The sequence below is a fragment of the Muscardinus avellanarius genome, assembly GCF_963383645.1.
Source record: "Muscardinus avellanarius genome assembly, chromosome: 17".
Classification (NCBI taxonomy): domain Eukaryota; kingdom Metazoa; phylum Chordata; class Mammalia; order Rodentia; family Gliridae; genus Muscardinus; species Muscardinus avellanarius.
The window spans coordinates 38,550,023-38,569,283 of NC_137803.1; the positions used below are offsets into that span (position 1 = coordinate 38,550,023).

The 19,261-nt window shown below is 54.2% G+C and overlaps 1 protein-coding gene across 50 annotated transcripts in view; it reads left to right on the forward strand.

The window, feature by feature from the left end:
• Positions 1 to 19,261, forward strand: part of CELF4 (CUGBP Elav-like family member 4) — a gene marked incomplete at both ends in the record, with an annotated part of 282,956 nt that overhangs the window by 211,220 nt on the left and 52,475 nt on the right. For 26 of the 50 annotated variants that reach the window (XM_080714363.1, XM_080714333.1, XM_080714364.1 and 23 more), the window contains one exon: positions 8,676 to 8,754. In XM_080714363.1, coding sequence (XP_080570489.1) covers positions 8,676 to 8,754 — 79 coding nt within the window. The remainder of the gene's footprint in view (positions 1 to 8,675; positions 8,755 to 19,261) is intronic. The other 24 variants (XM_080714324.1, XM_080714340.1, XM_080714326.1 and 21 more) reach the window with 2 other exon arrangements.

Sequence of the window (19,261 nt, forward strand, 5' to 3'; positions counted from 1 at the left end):
TAAGTAGAATGTCCTTGGGTTCTGCCCCCAGTTCCAGAAAAAAAAAAAAGAGAAGGAAAGAAAGAAACATAGAAAGAAAGAGGCAGAGGAGCCATATATAGTCACAAGGCCACACCACCTGGCGATGACCTTCTCCAGCCACACTCCGCTGGCCTTGGCCACCACCCAGATAGCTCCATTGTCATGGATGTGTTTACTGATGAAATTACAACCCTCTTGGCTTTACTCTATCAACCTGCGGGGACCCAGGGGCCACCTCACACACTGTGCTGAGGAGCAGCCGGCCAGCCCCACCCTAGAGCTCGAGAAGCGGGGTGAAGAGCTGACAGGGCCTACATGCCGCGATGTGTCCTGACCCGACAAGCATCAGATGGCCTCCTCAAGCGGGGAGTGGGAACGGAAGCTAGATTTATTAAAAAATCTTATCTGGAGGGTTTGCATTTCAATGGGCTCTGGATTTGCATATTTTAACAATAACCCCCGTTCTTCTGTCTGGTTGGTGCTCACTGGCTGTCTCTCTGAACGATGATCGCTGCTTCAATAAACCCTTCCTAATCCGAAGGTACAACAAGACACGATGCTGGAGAAGGAGGATTAAAGGGCCTTTCTCTTTGGGCTGGAAACAAGACTGTCCAGCAGGTGACCCACTTCTGGCCTTTGGGCACCCCTGCCAAAGGGCGCAGCTGAGGAAGGCGGGGTCAAGGGAAGTGATAGGAACAGTGGAGGATGGAGTCACCCATTTATACTTTTTTAACCTCCGCCTTGTGCCTAGAGCATGCTGGGTTCTGGGTGTGCATTGGGAACCAAATGGGCTGGGGCCTTCCCTCGCAGAGTGAAGACAGACATAAATCAATGCACAAATCTGGGCCCATGATGGTCCATGTACTGCAGCAAGGTGTTGAAGGAAGTGACGGGGAGTGTGCAAGGGCACTTCATTTCCATCACAAGGAGAAGAGGGGGACAGATCTGTAAGAGGCGTAAGAGTAGCCAGCAGAAAAGAGGGCAGGAGTAGCCTTGGGGGCTGCCCCTGGCTCCCAGGAGGGGTGTTGCCAATTGGCCTGATGGTGTGCGCCTCAGTGTCTGGACCATGGCAGGGGACACCCAGATGCCACTCTGTGATGACTGCCTGGGCATCTATGAGTCAGAATTTTACAATGACAAGACAAGATTCCTTGAATCTCTAGCCTCTCTCTATGGAATGAACTATATGCAATTTATTAAGGAGGTAATTAAAGTACTAATATATTTACAACAAGCTACAACTAATGTGCATTGCATCTGCCCTTCCCTGCAATCCTTCCTGCTAGGGGATGGTGGGACCCCTCAGGCAAGGGCTCATTCTTTCCTTCAGCATTGCTGAGAGCCTACTAAGTATAGCCCTGGGAATCTAAGAACCATGTGATTCACACTCTGCTCTCCTGGAGCTTTATACAAATAATTTTGTCATTAGTTAGTCAATTGCAATTTGCTAACTGCTATGAAGGCCGCATTCTGGGGGAGGACAGCCTGGAGAGCCACCCACTCCTGCTCCTGAGAGCACATTCCATGGCAGGCTGATTGCTCCCCCATCACCAGCCTTTTATGCCAACAGCTAGAAATTCCCAGCCTATCCTTTCAAAATTGCCTGAATTTTATCATTAAAAGATACAGTGTTGAGTAGCACCCTCATGCTTGGGGTTCAGTGTTTGGTTGTCACCATTTGAATTTGTGTTTTGTAAGTGAAGTCATAGGACAAAGGGGCCTGGGACAGGGGCCTGGAGTTTTCACAGAGTTTTACCTCCTTCCACCTGTGGACCTGCATGCATCCTGGGCCCCTGCTGCAATCGTACTATCCTCAGTGCCCACAAGCAGTGGTCCAAGCACAAGTGAGGGGGATTGGGACCGGGCTCAGTCCCCGTGTTGTAGCCCAGGCTGGCAGCACTGAGGCATGGCTGGCCTGCGACCGAGGTCAGGTCTCAGCAGACCATGCCTCTCGCCCAGGTACCCAGCATAGCCCTGGCCACTTTGAAATGCCCTTAAGGATTGCCTGCCCAAGGTGGCTTGGGGTGATGTCTGGATGGACCTGCCAGGGCCCACCCCCAGCTGGGCCATGACACGTGTCCATGCCAGCATCCCCACCCTCCTGGCAGTTCTCAGGCCCGAGCTCTAGGCTGCCTGCGAGGGCTCCCATGTCTAAGGGAGTCATCCCTTGGGACTGGTCTCTGTCTGGGGAACCATCTCTTTCAGTCTTCCTAAGTCTGCCTTACGTTCAGCTCTGGACCACCTCAAGATACTCTGCAGACATCAGCCATGAAATAGGGATTGTATCATTTCAGTGATTCTGTATTCAAGAGAAAGTGCACTGAAATTTGCATGTAAAATTAGCATTACATAAAATAAAGATGAATGGCGAAATTCATGCTAATAATTAAAATTTATATTTTCTTTTACTTAAAACAATATCAAGTCGCAAATTAAAACACACACACACACACACACACACACACAAACAGGATGAATGGAAGGCAAGAGACTATGGAAGAAAGGACAATTTATGTTTCAGTATTTCAATGACACTACTTTCTTGCTCTTTGAACAAAGGACTCTGTAAGTTATGTGTCTTTTGCCAGAGCTGTGAGGTACTGGGGTCAGGACTCAGTTGCCCCAGTGAGCCCCAGCATGCAGAACCTGCTGCTTGCCCATTTCATTTCCATGACTGTCATGTGTGCCGGGGAGAAGAGGCCAAAGCATGAAGCCTGAGTTCCCTGGGAGGTTAAGAACTGAAGTTGCCCCCAAACAACAGGTGTGGGTGAGAAACTGGCGCCAGCTCCACTCGTGTGTCCAGGAGTGAGAGGGCAGCACCGCCCCTGCTCGGGAGCTGCTCAGCAACAGGGAGCCAGAGCTCCACTTGAGTGAGGGCTGCAGGCTTGGGCAAGACAAGATTCTGGGGGTCTCCAGGAGCATTTCGGGCTTGAGGGGAAATGAGTCCTTCTGGTGAACCTGGAACACAGTATATCCAGGTCCTCACACATCCCAAAGGAGCCAGACAGGACTTCTGCTGTAAGGTTTGCACACTCATTCTGGAATTACACCTGGGGCTCAGCAGCCCCCCAGAGAGCACTCTGGTCACCCCCTGGAGCCACACAGCGGCCTCGACTGCCATCCCACCATTCATCCCTTCCCCAGGCCTCGCTGGTCACAGATTGGGACCCAGGGGCGATGACCTGTGTTGAGAGCCTGCCATGCAGCAGGCACTGCCCTCATGCATTTCCTTCACAATCTCCTCTCATCCTAATCCCTCTCAGCCAAAGTGAATTATTTTAGGATGTCTGTGATGTCACGCAGCACTAATCAAGCATGTGTTTATACTTACATGTGCCTGCACACGTGACCCAGGCAAGCTCAGTCCTGAGGCTGGGTCTGCAGGGACCAGCTCTTGGCAGGACAGGTGATCCTGTGGGCAGCAAAGGCCGTCTAGAGGGAGATCAAGCCACGTGAGACACAAATGGATGCCCCTGGGGCCCTCTCCAGCACCGGAGGCAGGTGGCAGGCAGCGAGCAATGGAGGGAAGCCCAGACCCAACTCCCCACTCCAGCCCTTAGAAAGAAGTTGCATCAGAAAGGCACAGTCCCTTCCTTTGGTGGCAGAACATATTTGGATGCCCGGGAGCCCCTGGGGTACCCCAGCACAGGCTGGTTCTGCTCTGGTGGGCTGCTCACTCCAGCTTTGCAGAGCCCCTTGTTAGGTAGGGGAGAGGAAGCACACACGTACAGGAAAACAACTCTCACACACACCCAGTGAGCACAGCCCAGATTGTACCAGGAGGAAAGGAGTAACCAGAAAGGATGGGGTTAATCAGAGCCATCTTCCAACAGGGGCATGATGTACTGTGCCCTGGTTCTTTAGGGTCAGGCAGCAGAGACCCGCAGAGACCAGGGAGCAGACTCTGCTGCCCAGAGCAGAGAGGACACAGGGGAGAGGGGTGTGGGCGGGGGAGAAGGAGTCAAGAAATAGCCTGGCCTGTCTGCCAGTCTATCTGCCCACCAGCCACAGGCCTCTCCCTACTCAAGGAGCCACGCTGGACAGGTGAAGCCTTTCGACCGGCTCAATCATCGTATTTATTCTAATTGTATCGTAATCGTCCCCAAGGAGCCTGGTTCAAATGAGCTTGACATTATTAAAATTTTAATGCCCAGTTTTCATAGCTGAATGAATATTTAAAGGGTATGTCCCAGCTTAAGTTATGATGATGAAGAAATTAATGGAATGTCTTGTTGAATGCATGGATATGTGTTGATGCAAAAAGTGGCAGAGGGCTGGGGAGGGGGAGGGCAGCAGAGCCCTCCCTGCTGTTCACCCTCTCCCGCAGGGGTAGCAGAGACAGCCCCAAATCTTGGACCAGACCACTTGCTCCTCTGGAGGGGTGCGCTGGCTAGAAGGAGAGCACTGTTTGCAAGTGGTGTCCTGTCCTCAGAAGACAGACCCCACCCCAGGACTCCTGACCCAGGAAAGGCAGCCCTGGTTGGGCAAACTCTTCAGACAGGAAGGAGGACCCAGAATGCCTGCCGTGGGACTGCCATGGGAATGCTGACGACATCTCAGAAAGAGGCGGAGCAGGCTCCAGCCAGCACAGCCACAGCCCAGGCCTTCCTAGGACAGAGCGCTGTTGGGAGGAATGGCTGGACAGGGAACAGAAGACAGAGGAAAGACAAGAGGCCCTGACACACAGCCAGGAAATAAGGAGCCAAGTTACAAGCAGGGCAGGGAGGTGACACCTGTCCCTGGTCTTCCTCTCCTCCTTCCTCGCTCTTCTCACTCTCTGCTCCTCCACTCTCCCTCCCTCTTCCTCTCTGGCGTCCTCCTGGCCTGTCCCTCCTGTGGCCTCAACTCTGTCTTGTCTTCTCTTCCATCTCTGCAGCAGCACCCAGATTCCTATCCCTAGGCCAGCTCCATCCATCCGTGCCTCCCTCTGCGGAGCAGAACCAGGGCTTGGCAAGGCTGGGCCGGGGCAAGGTGGGAACCTGGGAGGGAGTTCTCACTCCGTGCCTGTGCTGCGCCTGCTCCAGCTGAGAAAGCCTCCTGCCGGAGGTTAACTATTTCTGCTGAGAATTAAGAAAGCACAGGGCTGTATTTTTTTCTTTTTTGCAGGTCTGGGGATGGAACCCAGGGGTATTTTCCTCCGAGCTACACCCCCTGCCCTATCTTTTATTCTTTATTTTGAAACAGGGTCTCACTAAGTTGTGGTGAGCCTCACTAAGTAGCTGAGGCTGTCTGAGAACCGCGATCCTCTGGTCTCAGCCTCCCAAATGCTGGGATTACAAGTGTGCGCCACCACGCCTGGCTTACAGGGCTCTATTTTATCTGGCCATCGAACTCAGCACCTCTGACAACTCTGCGAAGGCTGTCTGGACATTGACTACCCTCAGTGCATAATGGGACATGAGAAATCTCCCCAGGAGCACAGAAGCCATGGCAACCACATCAGTTCTCTCCGCCAGTCTGCCCGGAGCACCTGTGGGTGCCCAGCCCATGGCTGCAGGCAGATGGGAGGCCGGGCGAGACCCCAGAGCCCCACCGTCAGGAAGCCCACAGTGAAACTCACACAGAAGGAACTCTTCACGTCAGGAAGCCCACAGTGAAACTGCTCCACAGAGGAGCAGAGGGTGTGTGGGGGAGGAACGGAGGCCAGCACCCAGCCACGGAGGAGGGCTGGCTGTGCATTCCAGAGCTGACAGGAGCAGGGAGGGCTCAGAAGGGCACATGCCAGGCTCAAGTCAGGAGCACAGGGCACAGGCATCCAGGACAGAGGGACCTGGCCTCAGTTCCCTCTGAAAGTTAATTTCCAGCCTTGTGCGTGCCTCCTACATGAAAAAGGCAGATTCCCTGTAGCCTCCTTCTCCTTGGGGTACCAGCCAGGCTGCTAAAGCTAGATGAGATAACAACCAAACTGTAGTTCTAATACGTGTGGCGGCTGGAACTCCAAGACCAAGGTGGGCAGGGTTGGCTGTGGGAGCTTTCTCCTGCAGCCTCACGGTGTCCTCACGTGGCCTTCTCTGTGCGCATGTGCTCCTGGTGTCTCTTCGTTTTCTTATAAGGATGATCAGTCATGTGGGATTAGGGCTCTATCCTTATAACTTCATTTAACCTTAGTTATGTCCTTAAAGGTCCTATTTTCAAATATAGTAACTTACATTGGGGGTTATAGCCATAACATAAATTTGGAGGGACACAACTCAGTCCATAACATGGACCTTGTTGACTAGGCTCAAAGAATGAAGAGAACCCCAGGGATTACAGGAGGTGGAGACAGGAAGATCACAGGTTTGATGCCAGCCCCAGCAACTTAGTAAGACCCTGTTTCAAAAATGTGTATATAATTTTTAAAACGACTGCAGGCGCCAGGCATGGGGGCACACGATTATAATACCAGTACTTGGGAGGCTGAGACAGAAAAATCACAATTTCAAAACCAGCTTCAGCAATTTAGTGAGACCTTGTTTCCAAATAATAAAATAAAAAGGGCTGGGATATAGCTTGGAGGTGGAATGCCCCTGAGTTCAATACCTAGTACAAAAAAAAAAAAAAAAAAAAAAAAAAAGACCGAAGGTGTAGCTGAAAGGTAGAAGCCCCCTGGGTTAAATCTCTCATACCCGAAACAAAACAAAAGCAAAAACAAAGTATAAATAGAATGTCAAGAAGAGGCTGGGGGTGCAAGAGAATATACAGGCCCAGGAAATGAGCTTGGGGTAAGAGGATGTGACTCTGTGGGTGGGAGTGGTACAGAGGAGGTGGGACCAGAGTGCAGGCTGAAGAGGTCGTATTCAACTTGATGGTCCAAAGCACCAGGCTTGAACTGCCCCATCACATGGATATTTCCTGCACTTCTCCTTTGGCCCCTCCTCCCACACAGCTGGGGTCACTGAGGGCGAACACCAGAGGGCCAATAGCCATGGCACTGTTTGCTCTGCACCTGCCCCTCCTGGCTGAATCCTAGTCAGGTTTCCTCGCTGGCCAGATGGAGATCACAGTCCCTTCTTCAGAAACTGTAAACTTACGTCAGCGAGAAGGCTGCCGAAATATGTGCAATAGCATACAATGCCCCAAACTGCATCCAGGTCAGACATCAAGGCCTTCCCGGGGTAGAAGAATATTGCAGGTTTGAGGGAAGACAAGGAGAAAGGGATCTCCCCCAGAGATAGGAAGCATGGGGTGCTGAGTTCCAAAAGTCAAACAGGAGCAACCTGGCTCCCTCCTGGAACCCCTGTCATGGCAGATGCCCGACCAGCCTTCTAGACCCTCTGTCAAGTCGGGAAGCCAGAAACATTGCTACCATGCCATTTTTTCTTTCCTGTGACTAGTTTGCCATAGCAGGACAATTTCCCCTGACAGCAGAGCTGACATAAAGCACCTTTATTTTTGTCAATCCCATGAGGGATATCAGGTGGGAACCTGGTGGCTAACAGTGACACCCTGGCCCCTCCTGGAGCCGGGAGCCAGCCTGGCCCCTGTGCCTCCTCCCCCGTCTGCTCTGTGTCCTGCCTCCTGCCTCTGTCCTTTCTTTCCACGGTTCTGCCCTTCGCTCGGCCTTGGCTTCACCTTGCTGAGTCATGGGCACACTCACTCCCCGGCCCCCGCCACCAGCAGTTATCTCCACACAGCCAAAACTCGGAATCCTAGACCGGAAGGCAAAAGACAGCTTGTGACTGGCTGGTCCAGCCCCTGGACAGGAGGGGCGTCTCAAGGTGCCAGGTAGGAAGCACAGAAATAGCCCTGGCAGACCAGGCTCCCAGCCCGGCCCTGCCGCCAGTGGCTAGGGAAAGCACAAGACCTTCTCTCGGCCTCGGCTTCCCCATCTCTAAAATGGGGTTGTTTTGGCTGCCCCCACCCCACCTCTCACGGTCTGTTTGTGTGAGAAATGCAAATTGAGTAAGGGGTCTGGGAGGGACATGACAGGCAGAAGCACTGGCCACAACATAGAGTACAACACAGTGTCGAGATTTTATCATTTTTATTGTCTAAAGTACAGTGGGAACTCAGGGTTGGAGAGCCTGGATGCTTGGAGTTCGGAGACCCCTAGTGGCCGGAATGGGGCATTGACGCGGATCCCCAAGAGGCTGGCTCTGCAAGCCTGGAGTGAGGAGGTGCCCTGTGTCCTGGCACCTGAACACCATGGGAGACAAGTGGCTGTGCCCCCCCCCGCACACAAACCCTGGGGGACCTCCCCGGATGCACTGGGGAGCCCCAGCCTCGAGCTCGGGTTCAGCAGAGGAAGAGATGAAGTGCAATGAATGCCATGGCCTGGCCTGGGTGGGGTCTGGCCACAGACAGAAGCCATCTGGTTTTGGCAGAGCCAGATATCTTAAGTGACCCAGGGCTGGGCCACAGGGCTTCGTGAGTGTAAGGGCATGGATAGGCATTCCATCAACTTCAGACTGTGTGGAAGAGTGATCAAAGTAGGAAGTGGAGCCCCACAGGGTCTCAAACCCAGAGACACCCCCTGAAATAAGGGGGGCAGTATGCTGCTGCTGAAGGGAGATGGGCAGAGCTTTGGAAGGACCTGCCTGCCTCTGCTGTGCGGCCTGTGTGTGTCTGTGGATGTGGTTTGTGCACTTGCCCCGGTGCACCTGTGGGTGCGGGGTGTCTGTCCCTTCTCCCCCAGGCCCCACTGTAACACTCTCCCCTGTGCTCTGTTGCAGATGAACCGGCCGATCCAGGTGAAGCCCGCGGACAGCGAGAGCCGAGGAGGTAGTAGCTGCCTGCGCCAGCCCCCTTCACGTGAGGGCCCACTTGTCTCTGCCCCTCCCTTCTCTCCCCCTCCCCCTGTCCCAGTGCAGCGATTTCCTGCCTCCTCCTCCCACCCCCTGGGACCTGGTGACCACCATGCAAAGTTGAAAGAGGTGACGGGAAATGGGGGTCTGCTACCTACTGTGTCCTAGCATCTCTGAGGAAACAAGTCTTCCATTTGGGCCATTCTTCCGCCCCCTCTTGAACACCCCAAAATGTGTGTTTGTCAAGAAAGCCCTACTGTGCTAGGATTTTCATAGTGAATGGGTGCATGGCCAGGAGGTAAGCAACAGAAAGATTCCAACTAGGCCCTTGGAGGATTCAGGACAGAGGGGCGCATCTGCAGTGATGTGGGGACACAAAGCCGCTTGGAGGTAACAGTCAGAAGACTAGATCCAAGCAGGCACACAGATGTCTGGAGGGGACAGCAAAGCACTCGGCCTCACTAACACTTGCTGGCCCGCGGTGTGGAGCCTGACGTGAGGCAGCTGCGCTTCAGCATGGGAGAGTCCGCTAAGGAACTGCCAGCCAGGGGCAGCTCTGTCCCCAGGCAACAGCCTCCCTGGAGCCGCAGTGCCTCTGTGGCTGAACTTCTCGCTCTGGTCTCACCCCTAGGTAACCCAGGCACAGCCTGGGCAGAGCCGTGTCCCACCCTCAGCCCCAGGTAGGATCCAAATACTCTGTTATTTTATAAGAAAATATTAGGAGTTGAGCATGATGGTGTTTGCCTGTAATCCCCGTACTTGGCAGGCTGAGACAGGAGGATCATAGGTTTGAGGCCAGCCTCAGCAATTTAGCGAAACCTCAGCAACTCAGTGGGGCCCTTTAAAAAAATAGGGCTGGGGTATAGCTCAGATATAAAATGCCCTGGTTCCAATCCCTAGTACTAAAAAGAAAAGAAAAAGTAAAGAAAAGGAGGGGAGAAGACAAAGAAAGCACCCACCATCCCTGGCCAGGGCCTTGTGGCTCTCCTCACCAGTAGTCCAGCCAGGCACTAGGGACTCCCTCCATCACCCTCTGCCCCCCAGAAGCTTACCAGCTTCTTTAATCAGTTACAGCCAGGGGCCTCAGGGGGGCAATGCCTGTGGAGGGCACTTCCCTGGAGGAGGGAAGGTCCCCACCAGAGGGAGAAGTGAGGAACCCAGCCTCCTGCTCAGAGCCAACTGGAGCGCAGCCCCTCTGCCCAGAGGCCTGGCCGAGCTCTGCCTGCAGCCCTTCTCCGGCATCACCGGGGGGCAATCGCTCTCTGCCTCCAAGGTGCTAACCTCATCTCCTTTCTCCCATACATCTCCTGCCGCTGACACTTGCCCCAAGCCCGATTAATCAGCCCTTTTATTCTTCCTGTGGTAGAAAGGGGGGAAAGAGAGCCAAACCTAAACATCTATCTATTAATTGCATATTCAATATTAAACAGTGAGATGGCCCTGAGTCAGCACTATCGCCGAGCTATTTTTTAAGGAAGTTGGTTTAAAATCATTTAATATCCATTAAATACGTCTTCTGGGGGAAAAGGGAATGGAAGAGCAAGGGAAAGCAAGAAAACTGATTAAAGAAACTGGGAAGAGGAGAAGAGTATGGAAGGCCAGGAAGGAGCCTGCGAAAAAGGAGGATGGAGGGGGATGGACTGGAGGAGAAGAGAAGAGGAGAGGAAAGGAGAGAAGTGAGGGAGGAAGCGGAGGAGAAGGGAGAGTGGCGGCTCAGTGCAGCTAGAAGGAAGATGCCAGGGCAAGAACGGAGAAGCCCCATAGCGAGCAGAGGTGGGCCCCCAGCCCGGCTCCCAGACCCTGGCTCCAGGCCACAGGGCTTCCTAAAGAGCTCAGCACACAGATCACACGTGCCCCAGGACCTCCAGCAGCTTCCTCCAGGTGCACTGGGATGCAGGTGAGCCGCGCATGGAGGCTTCCTTTCTGCCCAGGAAACATGGGGACCCTGGGTGGGGGCGAAAGGAGGGCTTCCCCCACCTCACCCACACAGAGGAAGCCGCAGCACCACACAGGCACTAACAGCCCAGCTTCTCATTCCACACTCCATGCTTCTAGAATTGCTCCTGCGCTCTTCGGCCCGCATGGGCAGCTCTGTGAGCAGAGGGCCGCCTTGTCACTGCTGGGACCAGGTCTGTGATAGGGATGGCTCACAGGCCACCACCTGGCAGGGCTGCTTGGGGAGCTCAGTTCTTTTATTATTATTATTATTTCCTGATGTGAGATTAGCTCCAACCACATGAGAAGCAAAGTAGAGGCTGGGCCTTTGGGAAATTGCCTTGACAGTCCATCCACTATCCCCAAAGGTCTGGCTCAAAGGTGACAGGTCTGGCATTAGGGAGCCTTTCCAAAGGACATAGGCAAGGTTGAAAGCAGGCTGCCAGAGCAGCACCACCACCATAGTCTCTCTCTCTCTCTCTCTCTCTCTCTCTCTCTCTCTCTCTCTCTCTCACACACACACACACACACACACACACACAGCTGGTCATCTCCGTGGCAGGTCCAGGTGCGTTGTTTAGAAACACTGCCAGATGAAGTCACCAGCCACACGGCCCTTCGGCTGTAGCTGGAGAGAGGACAGGCCGCTGCAGGGCTCCCAGGTTCTGCCCTGCCCAGTGGTCTTCCTGCAGAGGTCTTCATTGGGCTCAGGGGAGGGAGGCTGCGAACCTGGGGCTCCACAAGCCCATGGAGGGAGCCAGGCGAACGCAGGCGGGGGACGGAGCTTGCCACAAGAAGTCTTGCTGTTCACCTGTCTGCAGAGCCAGGGGTAGGCTGGAGAGGGTCAATGGGGAGCAACCCTGAGCTCCAGCCATGAAGAGAGCCCTGGAAATGTAGTTGTGGTAAGCCACTATAGACAGACTCCCAAGGAAGCTTCTAGAAGGTGAAGAAACCTCTTTTATGCCCCACTTACCCTCCCCAAGTTGTGCAGAAATGCCTGGGGCTGCACAAGCCCACTGCAGCCTCTGTTTTGTGCCCTGGGCCTCTGTGTGGAGACCTGGGAGCACGTTTCGCTCTCTGTCCACATCTCTTTCCCTCTCAATGCTGTTTCTGTCTCAGCCGGGCTCTTGGAAGGCCCTGGGCAGGGCGAGGAAGGCAGTGGCCACTGCGGCAGGTGCAACAGCCCACGAGTCACTCTGTTTCCACTTGGCCCAGAGGCTGGTGCTGGCCAGTCATTCAGCAGCGTTCCTACAGCCTTTTGCCGGCCCCAGTACATTTAACAGCATCTTTGGGGCGTCCTTCCCCTCCACCCTGCACTGGTGTGATGCGGAGTCCCGCTGGGCGGGCTAATGAGGTTGGACACAGTGCCTGTGTTGCGGCTCCCTGGCCCTCCCTGAGGCCACGTTCTCCGCCATAAACCCAGGCCTGGTTCCCTCCTCCCGACCCCTCCGCCATCTGTAGCCCCATCGGGTCCTGTGGTTTTTTAAATCCTATTAAGTTCCTTGTTTCTCCTCCAAGCATTATTTTATTTCTAAGCAGACAGACCATGCACTGCCCGCGAGGGCTTTGAGGGGCTCCTGGGCACCAGCGGAAGGGTGCAAGTCCAGGTGGGGCAGCTGCATGCTCCTGCAGTGTCTGCCCCGGGACATGGCTGGGGAGACCCGTGGCCACAGCTGTGGACCTCCCAGTGCTACAGTGTTTCTCACTTCCAGATTCTTCCAGCTACTCAGTCCCACACAGTAGAAAGGCAATTTAGCAAGTATTCAGATGAAATGAACATGCAGGCTGGTCCTGCTTTGTGAATATACCAAAGTGTTTATTTTCTGAGTCCCCACAGAAGGTCCTAAAGCTGGGCCATCTGTGCGCTCCCCAGGTGGGCACCCCTGTACATGACACATGCGTGTACGAATGTGTGTGTGCTGGGGGTGCATTTTCTTATTCCGCTTCCAGACCCAGGTCTCCCCAGCTCGTAGGGACTGTGACAGCACCATCTTTCCTTCCCAAGGGCCTGGGGAAAGGCGTCATGGTGTACCAGGGACTTGGTGTTGGCTGGGACAAGTCTGGAGAGGAGAGGTGGAGGGGCCACCCTAACCCCACCCAGGAGTCCGGCCTCTCACTCAGCCTTTCTCCTTTTAATCAAGAGGCAAAGCACTTCCCCACCTCTCTGGGCCTCTTTGCAGTTTGGGAACCCTGTTTTGTCTGTCTGTCTGTCCTGTCCTGTCCCCACTGGGATTTCTCCAGTTGTACCACAGGTCATAATGTGTTTCCTTACATCAGCCCTAAGCAATCCCCAGATATTGTGTAGTGTGTGTGTGTGTGTGTGTGTGTGTGTGTGTGTGTGTGTGTTAGGAACTGAACCCAGGGTGCTCTACCTTCAAGATACACCTCCAGCCCTTTTTATTTCTTGTTTAGAAACAGGGTCCTGCTAGGTGGCTGAGTCTGGCTCTGTTGCTGAGGCTGTCCTCCAATTCACAATCCTCCTGTCTCAACCTCCCAAGTACTGGGATTACAGACCTGCACCACCACACTCAGCTTCAGATTTTTGTTGTTGTTATTGTTGGGTTGGGGAAAAGATCACTGTGAGCCCAGCCAGGCCCTGCGTAAATGTTCTGAAAGATTTGGAAGGGCTGAAAGATTAGACAGCTTATGACCAGGCCAGTTTGCCTATGCAGGGCACGGCTTCCCGGATGGTCAGGAAATTCCGTTATGTGTCTGACCACAATCCCATTTTTGCATAAGCATTTCCAGCTGCTAGATCATGGGTAGCATTCCCCTACCTTGGGTTTTAAGTCTAAATAATTTATATTCTTTTTGACTTAAAACTTAAAGAAATCTTCACCTCCCTTCTTTCTCAAGTCTCCTTTTAAAATAAATCTTAAAACTCAAGCAAGGTACCTAGAGTTTACACAACTGGACCCAAATAGCAGCTGTGTAAAGATAGGTCTTTGTTTCTGGGGAAAGAGGTGGCTGGTGGGGAGAGTCCCTGGGGAGGGCCCAAGGAGGCACCGGTGGGGGCAGACATGCATTATAAATACATCTGTAACTCCCACCGTAGGTGCGAAAATATAATTAACTGCAAACCTGCTGAATTTAAATGGACTTTGGGTTTTCAGCTGGGGGAGGGGTGTTGATTGATCTGCGTTTTGTTTTTGAAGTTTTTTTTTTAATGCATTCAGAAAGTTAAGTTGAGACTCGCAGCTCCTCAACGAATTCCCTCTGGCCCCGGCTAATTTAGCAAAGGACTGTTTCGGGGGAAATGGGATATTAATCATAGTAAATGGCCTTCTGGATGATATTTAAAAGCTGCCTCCTGCCTGTGTGCCCAGGAATAGGAATGACGGAGAGAGAGGACTGGGCCCCCTCTGGCGTCCCACCCTATCACCAATCCCATGGTGAGCGCAGGAGGGAGAGAACCCACTTCTTAGAAGGTGGGCAGGATGAGCAAGGTCGCAGTTGGCTCCTCCTGGGCCAAGTGGTCCTTAGCACTGCGTGGGTATCATGTGCCCAGTGTCCTCCTGGCCTCCAGCACATCCCACGGGGCACAGCCTGATGACAGCATGGTGAGGGGGTTGTGGGGGAGCAGGAAGAGGGAAGAAACAGCGAGAACCAGAGGTGTGAGGAGGTGCCTGCCCCTCAGAGGGGCAGGACTCAAACGGAGCTTTCCAAGAGAAAAAATGACCTGAACCAAGGCAGATGAGGGTCACCCCAGAGCCAGAATAGGGGTCCACTTTGTGGGAAAGGCAAGAAATGGAACCCTATTTCTTAGAAGTTACTTTAATTGAAGGCATTCAGGCAGGGGGGCACGTCAGGCTTTGGGGCAGGGAATTGACATAATAGAAGTGGTGTTTGCAACAGCAGCCTGGAAATCCTCAGCCCCATGAAGCAAGAGCCGGGCAGGGCCAGGGTCAGGACAGCACTGGGCTTCACAGCCACCTCCCAAATTCCCTGCTCTTCTGTGCTGCCCATCCTGGAGCGCTGCGTCCTACCGCAAATCAGATAGGGACGTTCCCCCAGCTGCCAGAGCAGAACAGGCTATGACCTGTGGGCCCCCCACCCCACGGCAGGCTTTGTGGTTGTCATTGCATTTTTAGAGTCCAGCCTGTGCGAAAAGAGAAGAGGTGGCAAGGTGAAGACCTCCGACAAGGTTTGCAGGACCAAGTGCAAATAATAGAAATCACACTGCCCACAGCCAAGGCTGCACCGATCAAGTGAATTAGCCGAATTAGTAGGACACGGAAGGCTTCCTGGAGGTGGTAATAATGGGGATGACAGGAGGCGTCTGGGGCACGTGTCATGGGCAAAGGCATGAAGGCAGAGACAAGAAGGCAAATGTGTGACACCCTACACCTTTCTAAGAAAGATCAAAGAATTGGCTTGGCTGAGAGGAGGGTCGGCTCTAGAGTAGGAAGACACAGATCTGTGTATATGGTCTGATCACTCCTGTGTCCGATCCTATATGCACACCTGTGTGGTGCATACAGTTTGAATCTGGGGAACTCGTCACTTCTCATCCTTTGATCCAAGCAGACAGGCCTGTCTTGTTTCTCTAGTTTACGCTGCTGCCCAGTCCTCTCGATCAGACAAGCTCCCTCTGCTAGTGTGGGGCCTGCTCCTCCACAGCCAGCCCCGGGTCGATGGAGTGCAGGAACTGGTCAGTACCTGCAGCCATATCCGCTAGGGCTCTGGAATGAGATGGATAGAGCCAGTAAGGTTCCAGCCCTATCATTAGGTCATCCCGAGCCTTCAGTGAGAGCGCCTGAAGCCTTGAGAACCCCTGCATGGGCGGCTAAGCAGCATCCCCCCAATATGGAGAGAGAAATAAGGGTTGGGAGAGGAGAGGTGATGTCCCCAGGACACACAGCCAGTAAGCAACCTTCACGTTCAGTCCTGTGGGCAGGCCTCTGCATCTTGCTGGCTTCCGCCCCCAGAGAATTCCCCCAGCACCCACATTCACCATCAGGTCCATGGTGGGTGAGGATTGACCCCCCCATCTTCAGTGGGCTCCTCACCCAGGCCCTCTGGCAGTGAGGCCTGGGGAACCTCAGAGAGGCCAAGGCTGGACCTGTGCAGGCCCAGCCAGCAGCAGGAGGACCCCTGTGTGCCCACTTACCATGTATGCCCAAGCTGAGGGGAACCGATCTGAACAGTTGGGGCCTTGTCTGTGTAGGGTTAGCAATGATAAAAGGTTTATAGAGACCTGGACATCAATAGGGAACCATGTCAGGAACGAACCCTGGAGCCTCATCCTCTCACTGGGCCCAAGTGTCTTAGGAGGTTTGTGGCCTGAACATGAATGACCAGCTGCAAGTGACCTTTGACTGCAGAGACAGCCCTACTCCTAGGGAGCCGATGACTGTGACAGACAGACGCATGGGTCTAGCAAGATGCCTCTGCTGAGCTCTGGGACCTGGAGCAGCTCACAGGGCGAGGAGGGTCTCCATCAAGGGCATATGAGCAGTGGAGACTGTGGGTGCCCACGCAGGCCGGAGCAGTCAGGAACATTGGAGGGGTCCCCCGTTAAAGGGAGCTCCAGGCTGAAAAGATAGAAAGACAAAGACTGCAGCCCCTGTGGCCTGGGCCCTGCCTTGGGAAAATGAAGACACCAGTTGGCCCAAGGACAGGATCCCAAGGAAAGCCAAGCTAAAGTTTGGGGGCAGGGAGAGATCTGAAGATAAGCTGGAGTCCTGGGGGCTATGGAAGAGGCTGGTATCAACAGAAGCTGATCCTGGGAAGTGACCACCTGCAAGGAAGAGTGGACAGAGTGTCAGAGGGATGGATAAGAGGCCAATGCGGCTCCAGACAGGAGGGGAAGGGCAGGGGGCCTGGGAATGAAGCTGCGGGTTCAAGAGCTCTTTGTCATTATGAAATACAAGCCTCAAAGCCACCCAGTCCTGCCTAGCACCCACTACCCAGAGAGCTCCAGGCTACACCTACCCTTGGGCAGTCCTTGATGACCCTCCTCACTGTAGCTCCAACCTCAGTGGGTCCACTATGTCTGGCTGTTTACTCCAGCTGCTCACTACTGGCTTCTCGGTCTTGAAATCTTTTTCCTGCTCTGTGTGAGCTGTAAATTCAGGCCCGGGTAGGCGTCAGCTTCTCATCTGTCTGTTAGACTGCGTTCTCCTTGAGGGCAGGCCTGTCCACCTTCAGAGCCTGGCTGGGCAGCGGGCCTCTCAGGTCTCATTCTCTACCCATGATGCCAGTCTCCTGCTCAGCCCTCAGGGCTCTCTGCGGGGATCCAGAAGCAGCCCCCCTTTCATCTCCCCACCCCGGCCCCACAGGCAGGACTGGGGTGGGCAGGGGCCGCTGCCACTGACTTTGGCATTCTCCTTGCAGCACATCTTAATAATTTAATGGCTATTAGCAGGGCCGCTGGGGTGGTGGGGGAGGGGGCCGGGGGGGAAGATTTATAGAGAGAATTCACTCCAGGTTGGGGTTTTGTCTTCCTCTGTTTTCCTGGCATTTATCATGCATGTTTTAATTTGGATCGGAGAGTTGCTACCATCTGGCCATTATCGCAAAGAAATATTCATTTTCGCTGAGTGACACAGGCTCCATTCATCACAGAGTGTGCTGATTGCCCTGCGAGTGCAGGGCTGTACTTTCTCCTTCATTGGAAATGAACCTTGAGCTGCGAGCAGGTCCAGTTTGCCAGGAGCACAGGCACAGGGTGAGCGGCTGCCACTGACCCTCTGGGCCAGGGGGCTGGGAGCACTCGGGAGGCAGCGTCATCGCCTCTGCCCCCTTGCCTCTCTTGGAGGAGGTTTCGTGGCCTCTCCGCCTCACCCAGGTCCCTGGCAACCAGTCACCCTGTCCGGGATGGTCACACCACAGAGGTGGCAAAAGGAGTCCCCTGGACTCCTGGACCCCCAGCTTCTGACAAATGCATTGATGTTGTCCAGCCAAGGCTGGACTTTGCTTAAGCAAGTTTCCCTCCTTCCAGAACATCACACTAGTGGTGGCATTTGAGCTCAGGGCCATGTAGGGGACAGTAGGACCTCCTCACCTATTATCACATATGGTGGCACCATCAGGGTTGGGCCAATGGAAGAGATGAGTTTGCCTCCAACCGTGACATCTCCTTTTGCCCACCCACCACTTCAGGCCATAAGGAGCCACTGAAGGCATCTTGTCCGTGACAGGCATGGAGCCTAAGCACAAGGCTGGGACCCGCAAGGGGCAGCAGGGAGCACCCCTTGATCAAACTGGCCTGTCTTTAAGCCCACTCAGTAAGCCGTCGTCCAGCTGTACAAAGCAGACAGGAAGAGAAATCTCTACCCACTCACCCTCTCCTCACCATCACCAGGACTGAGGACGGGCTCCCCTCAGCTACCATGGACACAGCTGCCATGACGTCACAAGCATACACAAGTCAGGCTCACAGGCCCCAAGACCTCCTCCTCCCTGCCACGTTAACCGCTTGCTGGGAGGAAGGGATGAATTGGGGACAGAAATGACATCATGGGGTGATGTTTGCTTTGCCAGATAGGCAAAATCAGCAGGACAGCTTTCACCTACAGTTTCACTTCCCCAGGTCATAGCCGGTGCCAGAAGCCAACTGATTTTCCCCATCTCTGTATTGGTATCTGGGGCCAGACCCCAAGCCTGAAGCCCTAATCTCCCAACAAGACCCATGTTGACAAAAACCAAACTGAGAGCAAAGGCAGGCCTGGGTGAGCTTTGCAGCTTCTTCCCTGCCAGGGAAGAAAGCCACAGGCGCCCTTTCCATCCAGCCCCTGCGCAGGACTATTATCTAGGCCTGCAGTAAAGGTCCCCTTCGGGCACTGCACACCCTACAGAGGCACAGGCTTCTGAGATTCCTGCCACAGGAAGTTCATAGCCAGGCTGGAAAAGACAGTGCACAGAGAGGACCATGATGCGTTCCTTAGGTCCTCAGTGGGCCAGGACCTGCCTACCAGTGGCTTGGGTATTATGCTCCATTGTGCAGATGAGGCAAAGGAGGCTCAAGGTGCACTGCTAGAGCACCAGCTGGTGGAGGGAGCTCTAGGAAGGAGCTCGGGTCCCTCTCAGTCCCAGCGCTACCCCCACCGGGGGTCCAGAAAACCACTGATGACTTTGTATAGCAGCTGTGTTCTTGCTGGGACCTACACCCCTGCCCCCAGGCCTAGTTTGCTATCCAGGCAGCTAAATTAAATGAGCTATCCCTGCCAGACCCAACCCTCCCAGCAGCCCTGGACCTGGAGGACTGCTGAGACATTCCTAAGATGGGACGCTGACTGGGCTGGTCCCCCACCAGAGCCAGAGCGGCCTGCCTCCTCCTCCCCTGGAACTCATTCGGTGACACCGGCAGCTCCGAAACATCTGCTCCTCCATTCCGGACCCGCAATTTGAATAAATTACCCCGACGTGGCAGCAGCCTGTTATTAATGGCTCGCGTTTTATAAGATGCTTTAGTTTAATAACACTGTAGCCCGGCGCTGTGCCTCTCCCGGATATTTTTACATTTCGCCCCTTCCCCTCCCCTTGCCCCCTCCTCCCCCTCCAGGCCACACCCCCACCCACCCACCCACTCCACCACCGCCACCCACCCCAGTGCCCCCCTGTGTGGCCACCTCCAG